General features: G+C 38.1%; 1 protein-coding gene across 6 annotated transcripts in view; it reads left to right on the top strand.

Annotated features, from left to right (window-relative positions):
* The window catches only part of Adamts12 (ADAM metallopeptidase with thrombospondin type 1 motif 12), a 326,379-nt gene that overhangs the window by 76,550 nt on the left and 228,723 nt on the right, over positions 1 to 21,106 (top strand). Inside the window, exon 1 of one of the 6 annotated variants that reach the window (XM_021261520.2) lies at positions 4,896 to 4,997. The exons of the other annotated variants lie outside the window; for them this stretch is intronic. Coding sequence (XP_021117179.2) covers positions 4,986 to 4,997 — 12 coding nt within the window. The 5' untranslated portion in view covers positions 4,896 to 4,985. Of the gene's footprint in view, positions 1 to 4,895; positions 4,998 to 21,106 lie in introns of those variants that run through there. 6 annotated transcript variants of the gene reach the window in all.

Here is a 21,106-nt window from a genome sequence, read left to right as displayed (position 1 = left end):
TCCCATCCCACCACCCCTGTACCTTTGGACCTTTTAATATTTAAAATTATCAATTATTCATTTTAATCATTTTCATCTTTATTTATACTTTTAGTTTCTCACACTAGAGAAACTATTCAGTATTTGCACATGTGTCCTATTTCACTTAAAGAGTATGGCATCCATTTAGCTATAAATGTCTCTAGTTTCTCATTTTTTATGGCTGAGTAGTACTCCATTTTATATTAAAAAAACCCCCACATCTTCTTTATCCAGTTTCCAGTTGATGGGCACTTGGGCTGTTTCCAAACTTTAGCTATTACAAACTGTGCCGCTGTAAACATGGCTGCACATATATCTCTGTGGTATGATTCTTTTAAATCTTTGAGGAAGATACCCAGCAGGGAAATAGCTGGGTCAAATGGGGCCTCTATCCCTAGTTCTTTGAGGTATCTCCATACTGATTTCCACAGTTGTTGCACCAGTCTACACGCCCACCAACAATGGAGAAGGGTTCCTTTCTCCCCACACCCCCTCCAGCATTTGTTATTGGTTGATTTCTTGATAGCATCTATTCTTTTTTTTATATATTAAATTCTTTTATTGGTACATTGTAGGTATACAACACAAACACATTTCTCATTGGGAATTGTACCTTTACATAATGCATCTTGGTTCTTATTTTTTCCCATTCCTAGCCCTCCCTTTACGCCCTCCACCCTTCCCTATTTACAAAGACTTTATTTCCATTTTTTCCATTTCTCATCATTTTTCCTTTCTCTTCTTTCCTTTCTCCTGCCCCTCCCTTTACCCCTACCCCTTTGGACCTTTTCTTCCTATTTTACATTATCGATTATTCATTCTAATCATTGGTACATTTTAGGTACACAATATGACATTCATCATTGGAAATTTGCACCTTTACATAGTCTCTCTTGGTTCTTATTTTTCATCCTTGCCCAGCCCTCCCTTCAACCCCTCCATTCCTCCCTATTTACAAAGATCTTGTTCCTATTTTTCCATTTTCTCATATTAATCCCATTCCCTTCTGTCCTTTCCTCTAGCCCTCCCACTTTCTTCCCCTTTGCCCCTTTTCTTCCTATTTCACATTACCTATTATACATTTAGTCCTTATTTACACTTTCAGTTTCTCACACCAGAGAAACTATTTGGAATTTATTCATGTGTATCCTATTTATTTCACTTAAGAGTATCGCCTCAATGTGCATCCACTTAGCTATAAATGTCTCTAATTTCTCATTTTTTATGGCTGAGTAGTACTCCATTTTATCAAAAAACCACATTTTCTTATCCAGTCTCCAGTTGATGGGCATTTGGGCTGTTTCCAAGTTTTCGCTATTACAAACTGTGCTGCTATGAACATGGGTGCACATATATCACTGTGCTATGATTCTTTTAATTCTTTGGGGAAGATCCCCAGCAGTGAAATAGCAGGGTCAAATGGGACTTCCAGTCCTAGTTCTTTGAGGTATCTCCATACTGATTTCCACAGTAGTTACACCAGTCTACACTCCCACCAGCAGTGGAGCAGGGTTCCTCTTTCCCCACAGCCCCACCAGCATTTGTTATTGGTTGATTTCATGATAGCAGCCATTCTTTCTGGAGTGAAGTGGAATCTCAGTGTTGTTTTCATTTGCATCTCTCAAATGACCAGGGATGTTGAACATTTTTTCATGTATTTATTTGCTATTTCTACTTCTTTATCTGAGAAATGTCTGTTCATTTCAGATGCCCATTTTTGGATTGGGTCTTTAAATTTGGGATGTCTGATCTTTTTAAGTTCTTTATAGATCCTAACGATAGCACCTATTCTTTCTGGGGTGAGGTGGAATCCCAGTGTTGTTTTCGTCTGCATTTCTTGAATTACCAGTGATGTTGAACATTTTTTCCTATATTTATTTGCTGGTTTTACTTCTTTGAGAAATGTCTGTTCATTTCAGATGCCCATTTTTGAATTGGGTCTTTGAATTTGGGGGGTCTGATTTTTTTTTATTCTTTATGTATTCTAGATAGTAGACCTTTGTCTGAGGTACAGCTGGTAAAATTTTTTTCCCACATTGTAGATTGTCTCTTAGCTCTGTTGGTGGTTTCTCTTGCAGTGCAGAAGCTTTTTAATAAGATGAGATCCCAGTTGTTGATTCTTTGTGCTAGTTCCCATGCTACTGAGGTTTTGTTCATAAGGTCTTTTCCTCTGCCAATGTCTTCAAGAGTTCTACCTAACTTATCTTCCAGCAAGTTTAGAGTTTCTGTCTTAATATTGAGATCTTTAATCCACTTCGATCTTAGTTTAGTGCATGGTGATAGGTATGGGTCTAGTTTTAATCTTTGGCAGACTGAAATCCAGTTTTACCAACACCATTTATTTATTTTTTATTTTTTATATTTTCTAAGTTCTTTCATTGGTACATTTTAGGTATACAATTTGTTTACATTTATCATTGGATGTTTGTACCTGTATATGATATATCTTGGTTCTTATTTTTTTCCCCTTTACCTGTGCACCCTTCACTCCCTCCACCCTTCCCTATTTACATAGATATCATTTCCATTTTTTTTTTCTTTTCTCATAGTTTTTCCTTTCCCTCCTTTCCTTTCCCTTTCCCCTCCCTTCACTCCTTCATCTTGGACATTTTTTCCTATTTCAAATTATCAATTATTCATTCATTTTAATCATTTTAACTCTTGTTTACACTATCAGTTTCTCACACTAGAGAAACTATTCGGTATTTACATATTTGTGTCCTATTTATTTCACTTAAGGGTATGGCCCTGATATGCATCCATTTAGCTATAAATGACTCAAGTTTTTTGTTCTTTATGGCTGAGTAGTACCCCATTTTATTAAAATCCACATTTTCTTTATCCAGTTTCCAGTTCATGGGCATTTGGGCTGCTTCCAAGCTTTAGCTATTACAAATTGTGCCACTATGAACATTGGTGCACATATATCGCTGTGGTATGATTCTTTTAATTTTTTGGGGAAGTTACCCAGCAGTGGACTAACTGGGTCAAATTGGACCTCTAGTCCTAGTTCTTTGAGGTATCTTCATATCCAACACCATTTATTAAATAGGCTATCTTTCCTCCAACAAGGGTGATTGGCTCCTTTATCAAAGATGAGATGGCTGAGTGTGTCTGAAGTTGTTTCTGCATCTTCTAATCTATTCCACTGATCCTCGGGTCTGTTTCTTTGGCAGTACCATGTTGTTTTTATCACAGTAGCTTTGTAGTATAGTTTCAAGTTGGGGATTGTGATACCCCCAGCCATGTCTCTGTTGCCCAGAATTGCTTTTGCTCTTCTAGGTCTCTTCTGGTTCCAAATGAATTTTTTTAAATTATTTTCTCTAGCTCTATGAAGTATATTTTTGGAATTTCAATCAGCACTGCATTAAATCTATATAGTAGTTTTGGAAGTATGGCCATTTTCACTCTATTGGTTCTTCCTACCCAGGAACATGAGATGTCTTTCCATTTTCTTATATCCTCCTCGATCTCCTTTTTCAGAGTGCTGTAGTTTTCAGTGTAGAGGTCTTTTGCTTCCTTTGTTAGGTTGATTCCTAGATATTTCATTTTTTTGGATGCTATTATAAAAGGAATTGTTTCCCTAATTTCTCTCTCAATGGATCTGCTATTTGTGTATAAGAAGGCTGTTGTTTTTGAGTGTTGACCTTGTATCCAGCTGCTCTACTGAATCTATCAATTAGATCTAGAAGTCTTTTTGGTAGAGTTTTTTGGGTCTTCTATGTAAAGTATCATATCATCAGCAAATAATGACAGTTTCACTTCTTCCTTTCTAATCTTTATTCCTTTTATTTCTTTCTCTTTTCTAATTGCTGTGGCTAATGTTTCCAGAACTATATTGAACAGGAGTGGTGATAGTGGGCATCCTTGTCTTGTTCCTGATTTTAGAATGCAAGTTTTCAGTTTTTGAGCATTTAGTATGATGTTGGCTGTTGGTTTTTCATAGATAGCCTTAATCAGGTTGATATAAAGACCTTTTATTCCAATTTTCTGTTGCATTTTTATCATGAATGGGTGTTGGATTTTGTCGAATGCTTTTTCTGCATCTATTGAGATGATCATATGGTTTTTGTCCTTGACTCTGTTAATATAGTGTATTACATTTATTGATTTACGGATGTTGAACCATCCTTGCATCCTTGGGATAACTCTGACGTTGTCAGGGTGTATAATCTTCGTGATGATCTTTAGCATTCTGTTTGCCAGTATCTTGTTGAGGATTTTTGCATCTATGTTCATTAGGGAGATTGGCCTGTAGTTCTCTTTTTGGGTTGGGTCTTTTCCTGTTTTGGAATCAAAGTAACACTTGCTTCCAGGAATGAATTTGGAAGTATTGCTTGCCTTTCAGTTTCCTTGATGAGTTCAAAGATTAATGGTGATAGTTCTTCTTTAAGTGTGTTGTAGAATTCAGCAGTGAAGCCATCAGGACCTGGGCTTTTCTTTGTTGGTAAATTTTTTATTACCTTTTCAATTTCCCTCATTGTAATTAGGGTGTTTAGAATTTCTATATCTTCTTTATTTAACTTTGGCATTTCGTATATATCTAGGAATCTGTGCATTTCTTCTGTTTTTTCCATTTTATTAGAGTACAGGTTCTCAAAGTAGGTATTGATGATCCTCTGGATTTCTGCTGGGTCTGTTGTGACTTCAACTTTTTCATTCCTAATTGAACATGCATACTTTTAAAAGGGAAAGAGATGTATAAAGGAATAAATGTGTATAAATCACTAACTAAAACTGGGTCATACTATTGTATGATTTGGTGTTTTTCATACAACGATAGACATCTTTCCATGTTCATATACAAAAGTTGTTTGTTCTAAAGTTTGCACAGTGTTGTATTCGTTTTGTTCACTGAATCTTTTGTTTATTATCTATTATAATCCAGACTCTGCTGGGCACAGAGATGACTGAGATGGACATTTCATCCTTTGCTGTGCAGAGACTACATAGCATATCCACATATGTACCATAAGGTATTATCTATCCTATTGGTGTTTCTTGTGATGAGACATTTAGACGGTGCAAACACTGCTGCAAGCAAACCTGTTGCACATATATCTTTGGGCACTTGTGCAAGCTTTTCCTCTTGCCCCAACAGTAAGGAGTACATTGTGAATCCTAGAGGTTCTTCATGTGCTCAGCAAGATTCTATTATCGAAATGGAAGAGTGTAGGATTCTCTAGAGTGGATCTCTCTAAAGCAGATTTTTTCCTGGTCTTGTTGTTCTTCCTCAGCTTAGTCCAGTACTGAATTGCTTTTGAGGCAGTTAGCCTAACATAATCAATTCCTTCATTCTCTTCAGCTTCTACTTCCAGCATGGGGGGAAATGGTGGTGAGTTTTCAGAGCTTTCCAAACTTGGGCTGGTGTAGTTCTTACTGATTGTGAAGAAGAGGGCCTCCAAGAGGAGGGAACATCTCCTTTAGAACCCCTGTCCCACTTCCTTCATTCCTTTACTCCAGAGTGTTAACAAGGAGCTTCAGGATCTGGTCACCCCTTCTTGCTCCTGATTCCCCTAAATTTGTCTCTAGAATGGTAGGAAATGGGAGTATTTCCTAGTTTTAGTGCTGTGTGTGTGGATTTTTTTTTTCCCATTTCAGGTTATTCTTTCACTTAGTACAGGATCTCTGAAGTTCTATAATTTAAACAAATTTCTGCTATCACCTTTCTAGATGTCTTTCATGTTTTTTGTTGTACTCCATCATGGGACATTTGATAGTAGTAAGAGTTTTATTTTCCTTTCTACAGAGATTTCTGTCTGGGTTGGTATATTGTAACACATTGAGATATTTCCATCCAATGAATTTGCCAGCATAATGATTCCTTCTCTTTACTGCCAGGGAAGTGCCATCTGTAACAACCCAAAGTGCAAGGCCAGATGCTTGCAGAATCTTGTGCAGGAATATTTTAGTCCATGAATCTTATGATGCTATACAATCTGAAATTTAGGGAAAATTCTTTCTAGTTTTCCTCTGCCACGTGTTTACAGTTTCCATGTAAAATCCTGGGTTTGCTGTAAGTAAGTCTGTTCTTGCCACCAGCTGCTTGAAATTAGAATATTCTAGTGCCTTTTAAAAAAGCATTTATATTTCATAATTATTTTTTAAAAGAAGTAAATAATGGCATCTCTATGAACAAAAGGACATTGTCCGAGAAGTGTCCTTTGAAGAGTATTTCAAGTTGAAAGTGGAGTTATTTTTTACTAGTGACAGCTCCAGATATGATTCACAGTCCTGGAAATTCTGCTGCCTCTGTTCTCTTTCCAGAGTTCTGAAGTCTGATATTTCTCCCCACTTTCACCCCTTGCAGATGCTGAGGAAAATACTTAGGCATTTGCCTCAGATTCTGCAACCCTTGAGGCTGCTGAGACATACTCACAACTGCTATGGCAGCTGCTGCTGGTTCTACAACTGATGTGCTGCACACAGTGGCAGGTCCCAAGGAGCACAGAGCACAGGAGGGGCTTGATAAAGATGTAGGCGTGCTGCTCCCTTCCTGCCTGTCTGTCCAGTGCCAGGGACAGGACAGTACACATTAGATTTGCTTCACTAAGTGCCTGCGCTATATGGAGGTCTGTTGAACAGGGTGGGAATGAGCTCATGGATTAAGCTGAGGCCAAGGTAATTGGGATCTCTGCCCAGGTCGGAACCCTCCACCTCCTTGAGGCTCCTTACCACTTTACTCTTCAAAGGAGAATCTTCACAGGGGCAGCGGAGTCTCTTCACCCCCAGGAATTCTCCCTTGACTGTTCTGAAGAACACCTGTCTGTCACTTTAGTCAGTTTTCAAGTAGAGAGGTTGAAGAGGAGATGGAGAGAGAGAAGGAGAGATAAAGAGAAATGGAAAGAAAGATGAGGGGAGGGAGAGAGGGGGAGGGAGAGAGAGGGAGGGAGGGAGGGACGGGGAGAGAGGGAGAGAGCGAGAGAGAGAGAGAGAGAGAGAGAGAGAGAATATCAAGGCAGAGAATCACTGAGCTTGCCCAAATGTTCATCTGAGTAACACTCCCCCCCCCTAATTTATTAGTATTGGTTTTATTTAATGCAACCAAGGCTGATGGTATATTATCCTCCACCTTTCCTTCCACATCAGTTTTCCACTCTTACAACTGTCCCTTTATGTGTGGATATTTATTCTGACACTTCTTTCTCTAGGTATTCATTCCACTTGTTCCTCTTGTCTCATATTCTCTTTTCCCCTTTAAAATTCTGTCTTTCTTTAAGGCTCTTTGTAAGTTTCTCCTTTCCATATTGCTTGTTTTGTCTCATATTATAATTATTGAAAACTAATAGTGTAGTGTTCAATAACAGCTGATTGATCAGTTTTCACATGAGTCTTCTCTCCACTGGTCTAAGAGTACTGGAGTATGACTAATGCTTATTTATAATTTTAGAGGCCAAGATTATGTGTTAAAATAATTAATGATAGCACCATCTTGCCAATAGAGCTGGATTTTGAAGTTTATTTAACAGGGATTCCAATTTAATAAGCAGAATGTTGTCTAGAAGTCTCACACAAATGACTTGTGAATATCAGGTTGAGCTTATGGAGACCATAGAGAGATTCATGTGGAAATGTGTTATCAAATGAAGAAAAGAATTTTGGTTAAAGAACCCAATTCAGTCCATCATTTTGAAAAATGTCAAATTCAATTTAAAAAATAGGATTAGATATGTTTCCATTTATATTAATGTATAGTCTATCCAGATTTTTTCTGTCCAAACTTTAAGAAACCTGACTTCCTAAAACTCCTGTTCTTGAATGCTCATCAACTTCCTCTGGATTTTAAATTATTTAAAAGTGTATTTTTAAGACATAAAAATACATAAAGTTTATTCTATAGAATTTTCATTCCTAATTAAAAGAAACAGGAACATCTGATATTTTGCTTTAAAATTTTGTACAGATACTCTTAGTGGGTCTGACCTTGAGCCATGATTTAAAATGTGCAGCTAGTTGATTTTTCTTTTTCTTTTTCTGTTTTCTTTTTTGGTACCGGGGATTGAACTCAGAACCTTGCACTTGTGAGGCAGGAGCCAGGCTACTGAGCTAAATCCCCAACCTCATCAGCTAGGTGATGTGTAAGGTCTCTGTATTGTTGACGTCAAATAGTTACTGCTCATTTTTTGGCTTATATGTGAAAACAAGAAAAACATAACAAAGAGAATGGCACAGCAGTTAAAGAGGAGAAGAGTTAGGGGATGATGCAGTAGATGGTGCAGCTAGTGAAGCCGTCAATGAAAAGATTATGTTTGAGTACAGGCCTACAGAGATGAGTGCCCAAGCCCCGAAGATGTCTGGGACAATGGTTCTCTTGACTGAATTATCAGTGTTTGCAAATACAGTGGCAGAAGTCTGCCGGGTGTTGAAGGTACAGCAGAGAGGCCAGCAAAGTTGGAGCTCAGTGGGTGAGGTAATGAGCAGCAGTGGATAATAGCTGTCAGCATGGTTGAGGAGATTACCTAGGGCCTTCTAGCCATTGTCAGGAATTTGCTAGGGCTCTTAGGGAGCTGGGGAGCCATGGGAGGGCAAGACTGAGGATACTAGTGGCATAATCAGGCTTATTGCACCTACTGTGATAAGAATAGATTAAAGTGAACCAAAGCAGAATGGGGAGATCAGTCAGGAGATTACAAGGATTGAGTTAGTAGACCTTTTGAACTGGATGGTTGTAGCATCTGAGTTTTGAGGTAAGGGAGTGATAAGATCAAGTGAATGTGATAAGAAGGGGTTACAATGATAGACTGAACCCTCAACAGACAATGTGTGAGGTCCTCTTTGTAGTTATAGTATTTAATTCTTGGAGAGATGGGGGGGAGAGAGAGAGAGAGAGAGAGATTTTGTCTATTTTATAGCCTCTAAGAGATAATTAAGGAATTGCCAAATTTCACATACTAACACTACAATACCTGCTGAGGAGCTAAGAGCTGCTGAAGGGGCACTGGCCCACTCGATGATGCATGCCGCACCTTGTTTTGACTAGGGCATGCATACAAAAAGCTGTCTGAACTTCTGTGTCCCCAGGAAGCGAAGTTTTTGTGTGTTCCTGGTGAGAGCCCTTACCTTCCATACTCCTCTGCTGACTTCTCCCAGGGTCGCGTCTGGGGACAGCCAACCACCAGCCCCTGCTGGCCTTGGCCTTGACTCCCCAGAAGAGTCTGAGAGGGAAAGCCTTTCACTCCTCCTGCAGCCTCCATATGTGGCCTGCCTTACATAGGACCGCAGTGTGATGGGAAGGCTTGTTGGCAAAGAGACTGAGAACACAAGGATGGATTTGGGACAAATATATAGGAATCCCAAAACTTTACTTCTGTTCTCAAGGAACTTTTTAGTTTTGGGGGAAGATGGAACACCTTAGTTTGGATCCCTCAAAAAGTAGACCCTGGAAGCCAAGGCCTGCATGCTCCTCTGTTACTAAGCAATATAAACTCAGGGAGCATGAGTGAGGGAAAATGGTGGGTTTGGTGCATTGCCAAGCTGACAAGCTGCTGATATGAAGTGTGATAGATGGCTTTTTCTGAGAAAAAATAGTACTATCTCTAAGGCTGGCCTACTGGAGGATGAAGGGAGAAAACCTATTTCCTAGCTCCATCTTCCTTTCAAAGGTCCAAAGTTTCTCCCCATGCACTCTCAACTCCTTGCACTTCTGGGGTGCACCTGGTTGTATGTCAAGAGAGTGCTGTGGCATCTCTCACCTCGGAGTCAACAGGAAGCTGCAAGACAGGAAGTGAGACGTTTACAGAGCAGTTAAGGGTCACAGCAGGGTCTGGCTGGGCCGGTGTGGACTTGCTCAGATCCTGGCATTTGGTCATCACTGTGTTGTAACAAGAGACTAAACACCCTGACACAAGTGCAGCACATTGTTCTGAATGGCACACAGAAGATTTCTGGTGCCTCCGAAGCACAATGTGAGTGAAGGCAGATGCATGGGCACAGAACCTCTTGTCAGTGCCCAAGGCCTGCTGTTGTGTGTGGAGTTTAGAGAGGGCCATGAGAAGAAGAGAACAAATGACACACCTTCAACCTTCAATGGGTGAGTTTTGGGTCAGTACAGAAGAACTATGACTAGACCATATTCAGTTGCTCAGATTGTGCACTGGACAAAAACACCAGGAAAAGGATGAGTGGGGTTCCAATCCACCTCACACGCTACTCACCATATTATCCCCTCTAACTCAAACTGCAAATATAGCAGGGTCCCCCTCCCTCAGTGGTACTTGCAGAACTCAGGGCCTCAAGCATGCTAGGAAAACATTTTACCACTGAGCTACATCCCATTTGCACTTTTTTCATTCACACAAGAGCAGTTCTGAGGCTTCCACTGATTTTTGCTCCATCCTTGCTGGAAACAGCCTAGCAACCAGGTGCAAGTCGGTGCCACTGTTCACTGATGGTTCCACACAGGATCAGGGGAGCTGCTCCAACATGTATCTGCTGAGTACTCCCTGTGACAGTGGTGTGTGCCAGACTCTGCATAGGACAAAGAGAAGCACAGTAAACCCACAAGAACAAACATAGGAATGCACTGTCAATAGTGTGAGCTGCAGGGCAAGGGAAGCCCGTGCTTTCAGATAATGAGAATTTAACTCCACCTCATCGATACTGGGCACTGAGTGAAGATGAGAGCCAATTACATGACATATGCATTCACGGTATCAAGGGATGTATTCCATAATACAGAGTAGCTTTGTTCTGAATCTAGGGGACTATTTAAGAATGGGAGCACATGGGAAGTTAAGTGGAGGTATGAACAAGCAGATAGATATTGTGAGTGAGTTGCACAGATAATCAGCACCATCGCCTGTGGCTAGATAGACACTGCTGTGGCCAATGTGCCCTCCAGATCTTCAGGGAACCTTTGGATCTGAACCACAGCTTGGAGGGGAGGGCGTATATAAGCACTTTCTTTTGATACCACACAACAGAAACCAGTGTGGCTGTCCGAAGCCTAAAAGAAAAGAAATTCATTGGAAGATTCAGAAGGCTATCTAGGCATCTCAGAGAGTCATAGATAGATTGAATGATTAAAATGGAGGCATTTCAGGGACTAAAGCAACAGTTTGTGGGCACTTTTTCTAGAGAATTCCTGTTAAAGTGGCTCAGCTGCAAAAAAATGCAAATTTTGAATTATCAGAAGATAAAGTTGGCTTGGACCAACATTCCTCCTAGTTCTTTTTCATTTAGTAATTCTTTTTTTTTTTTAGTTTATTTTTAAAGAGTCTAGACATAACAAGGATGTATATGTAAAGGATTAATAAAAATATCTTATTTCATAATTTCTTAGTCCTATTTCATAGGAATTCAGAGCTGGAAGAGGTTAAGAAAATCTTCCTTATTTTATAGTCATGATTCAGGAAAGTCTAATAATTTTCCCAGGGTTGCAGGGCATATTAATGTCAGAGTAGGATTTAGAATCTTAAACTTTCTAATACCCATTACCCTCATTGTTTTCTTTGGACAATTTTATATTTTAAGCCTTATTATTTATGGGAGTTATTTCAACCTAGTAACTACCAGAAGCTTAATTTTTGCTGAGAATCAGGGATTAGGGGGCAGTTGGGCCCCTAACTGTGACCAAGGAGGGGAAGTAAGAAATTAGGAACAGAGCTGTGGCCAGAAGCCTTGGCCTCCATCTATGGAATGCTGTGAGATCTGGCTTGATTGCTGTCATCACAAGATCCTGACCTTACATTGTACAGTAGAGTGGGTGGGAATAACTCTGATCAATGTTAGCATCAGTAAATGTGGGAGAACCAATGTTTTGGATGTCCCCTGTGAAATACAACAGGAAGATCAAAGCACCAGCTGTGAAATATTCTTCTATATACATCTGATCTCAGCTACTTAGCCACGTGTGTGTTAGAAGCTCTGTTAAAGCAAGGTATTTGTGTGAGTATATACTTGAATCTATCTATCTTTATGTATGTATGTGTCTACACCACACACACACACACACACACACACACTCCTACTATAATCAAACCTCTAGCTCAGTTCAACGCTTTATAGGAGAACAGGATTAAAGGAAACAAGAAGGGAGTAAATGGACAAATTGTGAATATGGGACATTCTACAGAACAATTGACTGTTCACTGTAACCAGCCCATGGCAGGGAAAGAAAGGAGGTGAGAAAAAAACATCCAACCGTCATGTGTTGATATTGTCTTCACCTGCTTTGAACAAATTCATTGTAAGTAGATCTTTTTTTAAAAGAAAATTGTGAATTTTGATTATTTATAACATTCAGAAGTTATTTTACACCCTATTTATGTATGGTTTTATTTGAAAATGTTCATAATTTTAAGACTCACAGTGTAATATTGGAGTGAAATGACACAGTGTCTGGGATTTGTTTAAAAATACTTTGGCCACCAACACTGGCATGTTCTTAGACAAAGGGAAGACAGAGAGGGCAGGATTGGAGCCAGTTAGAGGCTGCAGACAAAGTAGCCCTTCCATTCCAAAGGCAGCCTGGAGAACATTCCCAGGGAAATGTACTTTCCCTTGTGTTGGTCAATTTGTCAGGAACACCAAGTAATTTCGAAAGGAGGAATCCAAGCCACAGCTAGCTCTAAAGTGTCAAGAGCAGTTGTCTGGAGCATTGTCCCTGTTACTCTCAAAACATCACTGTTGCTAACCCAGCATCATTTTTCAAACCTGCTGGGAATGGGGCTGGTACAGTCTCTTTAGCCACTGGCAATTTTTGTCCTTGCTGGACATTATTGCTTTCCACTTTCCTGTCTTGTACACCAGTATGGAAAGCCATAGATTCTTTCCTTGGTTTTTCCCTGATATAATAAATATCCCAAGAGCATGCTGCTTATTAATCAGTGAGGCGTGTGTAATGGAAATTTTTACATTCTGACCTCTCCTTGGTGTTGCCTCCTCTCAGGCCTGGGGGGAGCAAGGGTGTGGGCAGAGAAGCTGGAATTTGATTGATAGATGTGTCCCTGTCTTTCCTTCATGGACACCCACAGTGCAACAGCAGGAGGCTTCTCTGGAGCTCCAAGGCTCTGGCACAGCAGTTTTCAGGCTGTCCCTGGGCTCAGTGTGAGTGACCTTTCTGTCCCACAGGGAATTCACAAAATGTCCATAGCCGATTATACCTCCTGTGTCTTACGATTTTGATCATTACTCACTAAAGAAAACCATGCCTTGATGTAAGGGCCACTGTGATCCTGAGTGTATGTATACACATCAGATTTCTGTGCCCTGAATCACAATTTTGGCGAGCTGGGACTTCATTCTTTGAGACAGGGAATCTCTTAAGACTCCCTGGAGGGAAAGAACCCTTGCCAAGTGATGGGGGTGCGGTGCCAAGGGAGCAGACAGAAGATTTGCAAGAAACGCTGTTTCTGCATCTGAGCACACGTGGGTGGAATCCCTGCCTTGGCTCTTTACACAGCTGTTGGAAATGTATGCACCTCTGTGTTAGAGACTGCCAGCTCACCTGATGTGTGGTCAACTTTCGTGTAATGGTTTTACCTATGTGAGAGCCACTTCCTCCTCTGAAATAGCCCCCTCTTTCTCAAAGGCTGTCAGCCAAAGATCCTCTCACAACTGCAGACTTTCAAAACAGCTGCCTGGTGCACCAACTTACCTTGATGGTTGTTCTTCTAATCACCAACTTACTTTGATGTCCTGGAATGCGATTCCATTGAACTATCAAAAAGAGTAAGATAGTCAATTCTTTTCTGCACCTCTACCCGGCATATTTGAAGAATTCTGCTTTTCCCTACTTCCTCTTCTCTCCTGTCTTCCTTATTCTCTTGGCACATGTTCATACCATTGCAGTGAGTTATTATCAAATTTAAATAAAATATTCACCTTGGATATATGTTTATTTATTGGATAGGGAAAAAATCTAGATCTTTCCTAAGGTTGCTTGTTTCATTTAGAGTGTGACATTATCCCAGGTTCTGCTCAGTGGCAGGAACCACTGCTGATATCTGGCAGGCAAGGTATCTGAGTTCCAGAACAGACTGCAGCTCCTGGCTGTGACCCACACTGTTATCTGGTGACCCCAGCACAGGGTGCCCATTTGCTGTGGAACATTATCTACCCATGTGAGATCATCTTTACTGAAGGTGACTAAGAGTTGCCTCTTCTGTTTGAATGAGTTTGTGAGGTATCTGTTAAGTTTGTCTTCAATTGTCTGGCATCTAGAATATTACCTCACACATGGTAGGTGCTCAGCAAATGTTCAAGTGGAAGAGCTGGGAGAAAATAGTTCTGTTCCTGTCCTGTGTTCCTTTGCCTATGCAAAATGTTGGAAAAAAATCCCTTTTTTATATAGGAGGCTTTTTTGTAATCAGTAATACCCTAGGGTCCCTAAAGGGCAGGGGAAATATTCAGGCAGCCAGTGTAAAAACCAGGATTAGGCCTTCTTAAAAACAGACCACAATGGGCCAGGAGCCTATGGATGAGATGTCATTCAGTTCCTGCAGTGCTTGTGCCTGAACATGGTTCTCAGCAGGAGCCGGGTTTCCAATTGCTCATGTCACTGTCAAAACAGCCTCACATATGTGGTAACTAAAGTGGTTGCAATTGCTTTCTTCTCTCAATAAATTTGTTTACATTAGGAATCAGACTTCATGGGAATGCTAAAGGTTTTGTCCACAGTGCAGAGCAACAGTAGGAATTTCAAGCAATTTGTTAGGCAGGCTTAGGAACTGCTTTGACATAGAGTGAGCAGTGTCCAGTAAAGGAAAGTCATATTAATTTTGTTAAAGTCCTTACATTTTCTCCTTGACAAAACCATCTTTCATCTGATAACAATAGGAAACGTTACCCTTTATCTCAGCAACCTGATTATTATTATTATTATTTTTTTCCACGAGGGCTTGGGGGAGTTGGGGGCTAAACTTGACAACCACTAAGATAAAGCAATAGAAGGTGACTATAAATGCTATTTTTAAATGTTTTCTAGATTCTTCCCAAGAATGGAAAAACTCCCACTGAGTAATGAATGAGTAAATGCTTAAAGGAAAAGACATTACTTTCTAAAGGAGGGAGTATGGTCTCAGAGACACTGAATTGCAAAGGTCTAAAGCATTGTTTGGTCATAAAAGAACTACTTTTAGGCATAAAATTTGCAGACTATTTCATGGCTAACATGTATAATGAGTAGGATGAGGTTTAATCAGAACAAAATGTTTGCATCTTTTAGTATTAATCTCAGAAGGATTCTAAGATCAGAATTCTTAGTAGAGAATTCTTTTTAAGCGAATTGGCAGTCTTAATTGTTGATCAAATTTATTAGGATGGGGAAGGTACTTGCTATACATAGTGTCTGCTAAATATAGTGTAGGAGGACCAGCTAGATGTGTGTAAAAGAGGATCAGGATATTGGTCTTTCTGCAGTTATGTTACCCAAATTTGCCTGCTACGATGCTGATGGTTCCTAATATTGGAGAACATAGAAAGGGATTTTAAAATTTTGCTTATTTAAAACATGGACTCTTCCCACCAAATCTGACCATGTGAAGAGATTCTCACAAGTACTATGTGTATGAGGAAATGCATGCCAGTATCATCTATGGAGCATTTGCAAACTATATGTGGTCTTCTCATAATAGATGATTTTTAAAATTTTTGGTATTAAACTCTAGGGAAGAGCAAATATATGTGTATAGAAAAAAACCCCTCTTAGATGATTCTGATTCTCCCTCTGTCTTCATCCTCACCTTTCCTCTTCTCACCCCTGTTGGAGAAGCAAAGTAAGAAAATAATTTTGTTTTTAGTTATTATGATTATGGTTATGATTATTAATTTTTATTAATAATTATTAGCTTTAGGAAATATTTAACAATCTCATTATGTTTTATAAAATTTGCCCATTGTAAGCATACATTTCAATGATTTTTAGTACATTTATATAGTTGTTGTCTTAGCTACTTTTCTAATTGCTGAGACAATATACCTGACACCCAAAGTTAAAGGACGAAAGGTTTACGTAGCTCACAGTTTGTAGAGGTTTCAGTTCTTATTTGGGTGGCTCCTACGCAGGGTGTCATGGCAAAGGAGCATTGCAGAAGAGAACAGATTTATGCCAGGCAGAAGACAGCAAAATCAGCAAGCAGCAAGTGACAAATGACAACAAGAGCCCTCCTTCTGTCCCTTATAGTCTCTCCTGGCTACCTGCGGCTACCTGCCCTTAGGGCAGAGAGCATTCACACCCAGGGTGGGGCGCCCTTAATCCTAGTATTGCACCATGAATCAATCCCAGCATCACATTCTTAATCCCAGCATCACACACTCTATATCCAGCCACCTCTGAAAAGCTCCATCTATGACCACATGTGACTTAGGGGGGACATCTAGACACAAGCCATAACAGTTGTGGAACCTAAACATTTTTGAAACATTTTCATTTCCTCAAAAAGTTCACTACTGTTTTGCCAACAATGATTTTCTCCTATAGATCTTCATTAGAGTTTTAATAATTTTAGCTCTTTTCAGTCTATGATCCATTTTGAGTTCATTTATGTATAATAATATAAGAAAGGAGTCCATCTTTGTTCTTTCATACGTGGATAGTTGTCTCTGTTTCCTTTCCAGTTTGCCTATCTTTTCCTCACTAAAATGACTTGCTTGAAATTTAACTGACCTAAGAGTAAAGGTTAACTTCTGGCTATGTTACTGTTTTCCGTTTATCTATATGTCTTTCCTCACACAAATACCATACCCTCTTGACTTCTGCAGTTTTACAGTAAGTGTTCAGATTGTTTAATGCAAGTTCTCTGACGTTATTCTTCCTTATAAAATTTCATTTGGAGTATTCTAGGTCTTTGTATTTTGAAATAATTTTCAAGATCATCTAATTATTTTTTTACCAGAAAGTCCACCTAGACTTTCTATATGGATTGTGCTGAGTCTGTAGATCAGCATGGGGAGAATTTCTTCAAATTATGTCTTTGGTCATTGAACATGAAATATTTGGCCATTTGGAAGTTCTTTAATTTTTCTCAATAATATTTTATACATTGCAGAGTGTATATCTTGCACATCTATTTAACAGTTGATCTTAATTACTTTATTATTTTTAATAAATTGGGAATAGAATTGTTTTATTGGCTTTATTTTAATATTATTTGTAATATAAAATACAATTGATTTTGATATTGATTTTGTGTCTTGAAACTTTGCTAAATTCACTATTTTGTCTAGTAAGTTCTTTGAAGTTTCCTCAGGACTTTCTAAGTGCAGAATCACTTGTCTATTCACTGCAAAGAAGACAATTTTAATTCTTTGTTTCAAATTTGAATGCCTTTCATTTTTTTTTCACATCCCATCACGTTGGCTACAACCACCAGTACAGTGTTGAATGAAAGTGCTCTCTGCCTTGTCTCAGAAAGCAATCTGTCTTTATTAACTAGGAGACTCACTTTAAGTTTTTGATTGTTATTGTTGTCTTATTGCATAGCTTTTATGAGATGGAGGAATTTTCCTCTTGTTTCTAGTTTATTGAGAGATTTTGTCATGATGAGTGATTCATTTTTGTTGAGGGATTTTTCTACATTTATTGAGATGATTATGTATAGATTTTGTTTTTTATTGTATTAATTAGCTGTTTTATAAAAATTGATTTTGCATGTTAAATGAATTTTGTGTTCATCATATAAATTTCAGTGGTTCATGGTATAGATTTCCTTTTTGCTATGTCACTGAATGTGTTTGTTAATATTTTATTGAAGATTTTACATCTATAAGCATTTGGGATATTGACTTGTAATACATCTTTGTCAATCTTTTTGTTGTTGTTGTTAAATTCTTTTATTGGTACATTTTAGGTATACAACACAATTACATTTCTGATTGGAAATTGTACCTTTACATAATGCATCTTGGTTCTTATTATTTCCCCATTCCTAGCCCTCCCTTCACCCCCTCCACCCTTCCCTATTTAGAAAGACTTTATTTCCATTTTTTCCATTTCTCATCATTTTTCCTTTCCCTTCTTTTCTTTATCTTTGTCAATCTTGATGTCAGGATATTCTGTAATGGGCTTCAGAAAAGGTTGAAAGGTTTTACTTTCAGAAAGAATTTGTGCATGATTGTTATTATTTCTGCCTTAAATCTTTGATACAATTTACCAATGAAGCTATTAAACTTGGAGTTTTCTTTGTGGGAGATTTTTAAATTACTGATTCAGTTTTTATAAATACCTTCCACGTCTTATTCTTGACTCAGTTTTGGTTATTTGTGTCTTTACAGGATTTCCCTATTTTATGTAAGTTGTCTAGTATCTAGCCACAGAGTTATTGATAATGTCCTCTTAAAATTATTCCAATTTTTTCAGAGCTTATAGTGGTGTTTCTACTTTAATTTCTGGTTTTGGTAATTGCGTCTTCTCTAGCTCTATCTTTTTTAACTTCATTAGTATATAATTAAATTTTGCTCAACTTGTCAACCAAACAGACTTTGATTTTTAAAATTTATGTTCTTCATTGTTCTTTGGTTTTATATTTCATTAATTTAAAAAATGCTTTAAAGTGACAGATTACACTGTGTTTGTATCATGTACAACATGATATTTTGAAGTATGTATATAATATGAATGTCTAAATATAGCTAGTTCCAAATGCATTACTTCATATATTTATCATTTTGTGGTAAGAGCATATAACATCCACTCTTTTTACATTTTTCAAGAATGCAATAGATAATCATTAACTGCTGTCATCTTGCTATGTCTAACTGTATATTATGTATCTTTTAAGCAGGCCTTCCTATCCATCCCGCCTCAGTTTCTGTTAGCCAATATTATACTGTTTACTTTTATGAGATCAACTTTTTGAGAATCCACATATTAATAAGATGTTGCAGTGTTTATCTTACTGTGCCTTGGTTACTTCACTTAGCATATAGCCTTTAGGTTCATTCACATTTTTGCAAATGGCCAGATTTTACTATTTTTTAGGGCTGAATATTATTCTATTCAATATATACATGACATTTTCTTTATCAGTTACCTGTTGACTCACAATAAGGTTGAGTTCATATCTTGGCTACTGTAAATAGCATTTTAATGATCACTGGAGTGTGTCTCTTCAACATATTCTTTTGGATAAATATCCAGTAGTGGAATTGCTGGATCATATGGTAGTTCTATTTTTAGCTTTTCCAGGAATCTTCAAACTGGTCTTCATAATGGCTGTACTAACTTATATTCCTACCAACAATGTATAAGAGCTCCCCTTTTTTCACATGCTCATCAATGCTTAACTTTTGTCTTTTTGTTTTTTTTCTGGTACCAGGGATTGAACTCAGTCTTTTGTCTTTTTGATCATAGCATTATAACTGAGATGAGATGCTAACTTATTGTGGTTTTGATTCTATTAATTTTGATTGTAATTATTGGTATGGTTGTATTTATATCCATCTGTTGTCATGTCTTAAGTCTTTTCTCATCTGTTGCTCCTTTATTCTTTTTGTGTGATAAATATTTAATATACCACTTAATTTCCTGAGTTGATTTTTAAACTATATTTTTAGTTATTTTAGATGTGATTGTTCAGTATTTTCTCTGTGATTGTTCTGTAATAGATAACTTTGTCTTAATGTAATTCTATTTCTTCCTCCATTTTTATATAAATATTTCTTATATTATGTCTATGTATGTTTTAAATTCATTAGCATAATACAGTATTAAAATTATTCTTTTGCAATCTTTTAAAAAATAAGAATGTTTTATCTTTTAGATTTGCATTTCAGATTTTCATTTCTTAGTGTGGACTCAAACAGAGACAATCTGAGATGAGGTTGAGCTACAGAGATAGGAGCCATAGCTGGACTTTTTTAACTGATGAGAAGGAAGACTATAAAGGCAATCAGGATAACTTTCTAGGGTGGCATTTCAGTTACACATCCACTCCCACACTCCCAGTGTCTCCGCAGATTCCATTCTCTGACATGTGGCTATTGCAGCTGTTCTGATGGCTTGTTTGTTCTCACTGGCAGATCAGCAGTTAATCCCTTTCCCCTACTTTGAAGCTTCCTTCAGGGTATACTTGGCAATATGAGCCATGCTCTTGAATGTTGCCCCTGCTCTAGTCACATGGCCCTCCTCTAGGAGCTTGTTAGAATTGCAGGCTCTGGTATATTTTGAATCAGAATAGAGATTTAGCAAGATTCCCCGTGAGTCTTATGTACTTGATGTGTGAAAAGTACTAAATTAAATGACCATTTGATATTTCTCTCAGTCCAATAATTTTAAGAACCAATGAAGATATTTTGGTACATATATAAATAAATGCTTATATGAAAGCATATATTTATACATATGCACATATATATATATAGAGAGAGAGAGAGAGAGAGTAGTGGGATTATATGTGTGCACCATTATGTTGGCAGGAACCGGGTTCTTAAAGCTGTGAAGGCTTTTCTGCTTGTTGTCTGCCAAGCTCCAACTCAAATACCAAGAACATGGCCTTTCTTATATCAACTATACCGATTACTGAGGAGTATCCAGAGTTACTGTACTGTGTTGAGCCTTAATTCAGAAAGAGACAAGTCCTAGATCTTGATGTGCCTTTGAACACAGTGATAAGTGCAAATACTGTCCTTAGAAGAACAAGGAAGAAAGGCATTGAAGATTTAATCAAGAACAGCTCATGTATTCAGAAATCCTGGCTATGCCTTGCACCTTTCATGTCTAGGCTTTTTGCAAAATCTTTTCAGCTGTTCAAAATATTCTATTCCGAAACTTTAAAGTACTTCCCATTCTTTAAGGCTCAGATCACAAACACTTCCTTTATAAAATCTTTCCCAGATGGAATTGATTTCTTTCTCCTTAGTACATCCCCAGCCTGGGATCTATCCTTTGTCATTGCCCACTTTGTATTAGAATTACTCATGTGTGTGCCTGGAAGGCAGAACCGAAGCTTTATTCACATATACAGCCCATATTTCAAGCACATCAATTAATAGACGCTTAAAATGAATTGAATGCACGGACTTGCAAGGAAAATTTATCCAGGTGAGCACAATTCGCAGGAGTGGCACAGATCTCTCTTTTTTTTCCCATTAAGTTTATTGGTCCGTTTTATGTACAAAATACAGTTACATTCATCATTGGGATCTT

The sequence above is a fragment of the Heterocephalus glaber genome, unplaced genomic scaffold (genome assembly GCF_053883595.1).
Source record: "Heterocephalus glaber isolate CG9 unplaced genomic scaffold, H.glaber_assembly_v1.0 deba00001538, whole genome shotgun sequence".
NCBI classification, from domain to species: Eukaryota; Metazoa; Chordata; class Mammalia; order Rodentia; family Bathyergidae; genus Heterocephalus; species Heterocephalus glaber.
The sequence above is the reverse complement of the archived record's forward strand: the minus strand, read 5'-3'. Positions and strand labels throughout refer to the sequence as shown.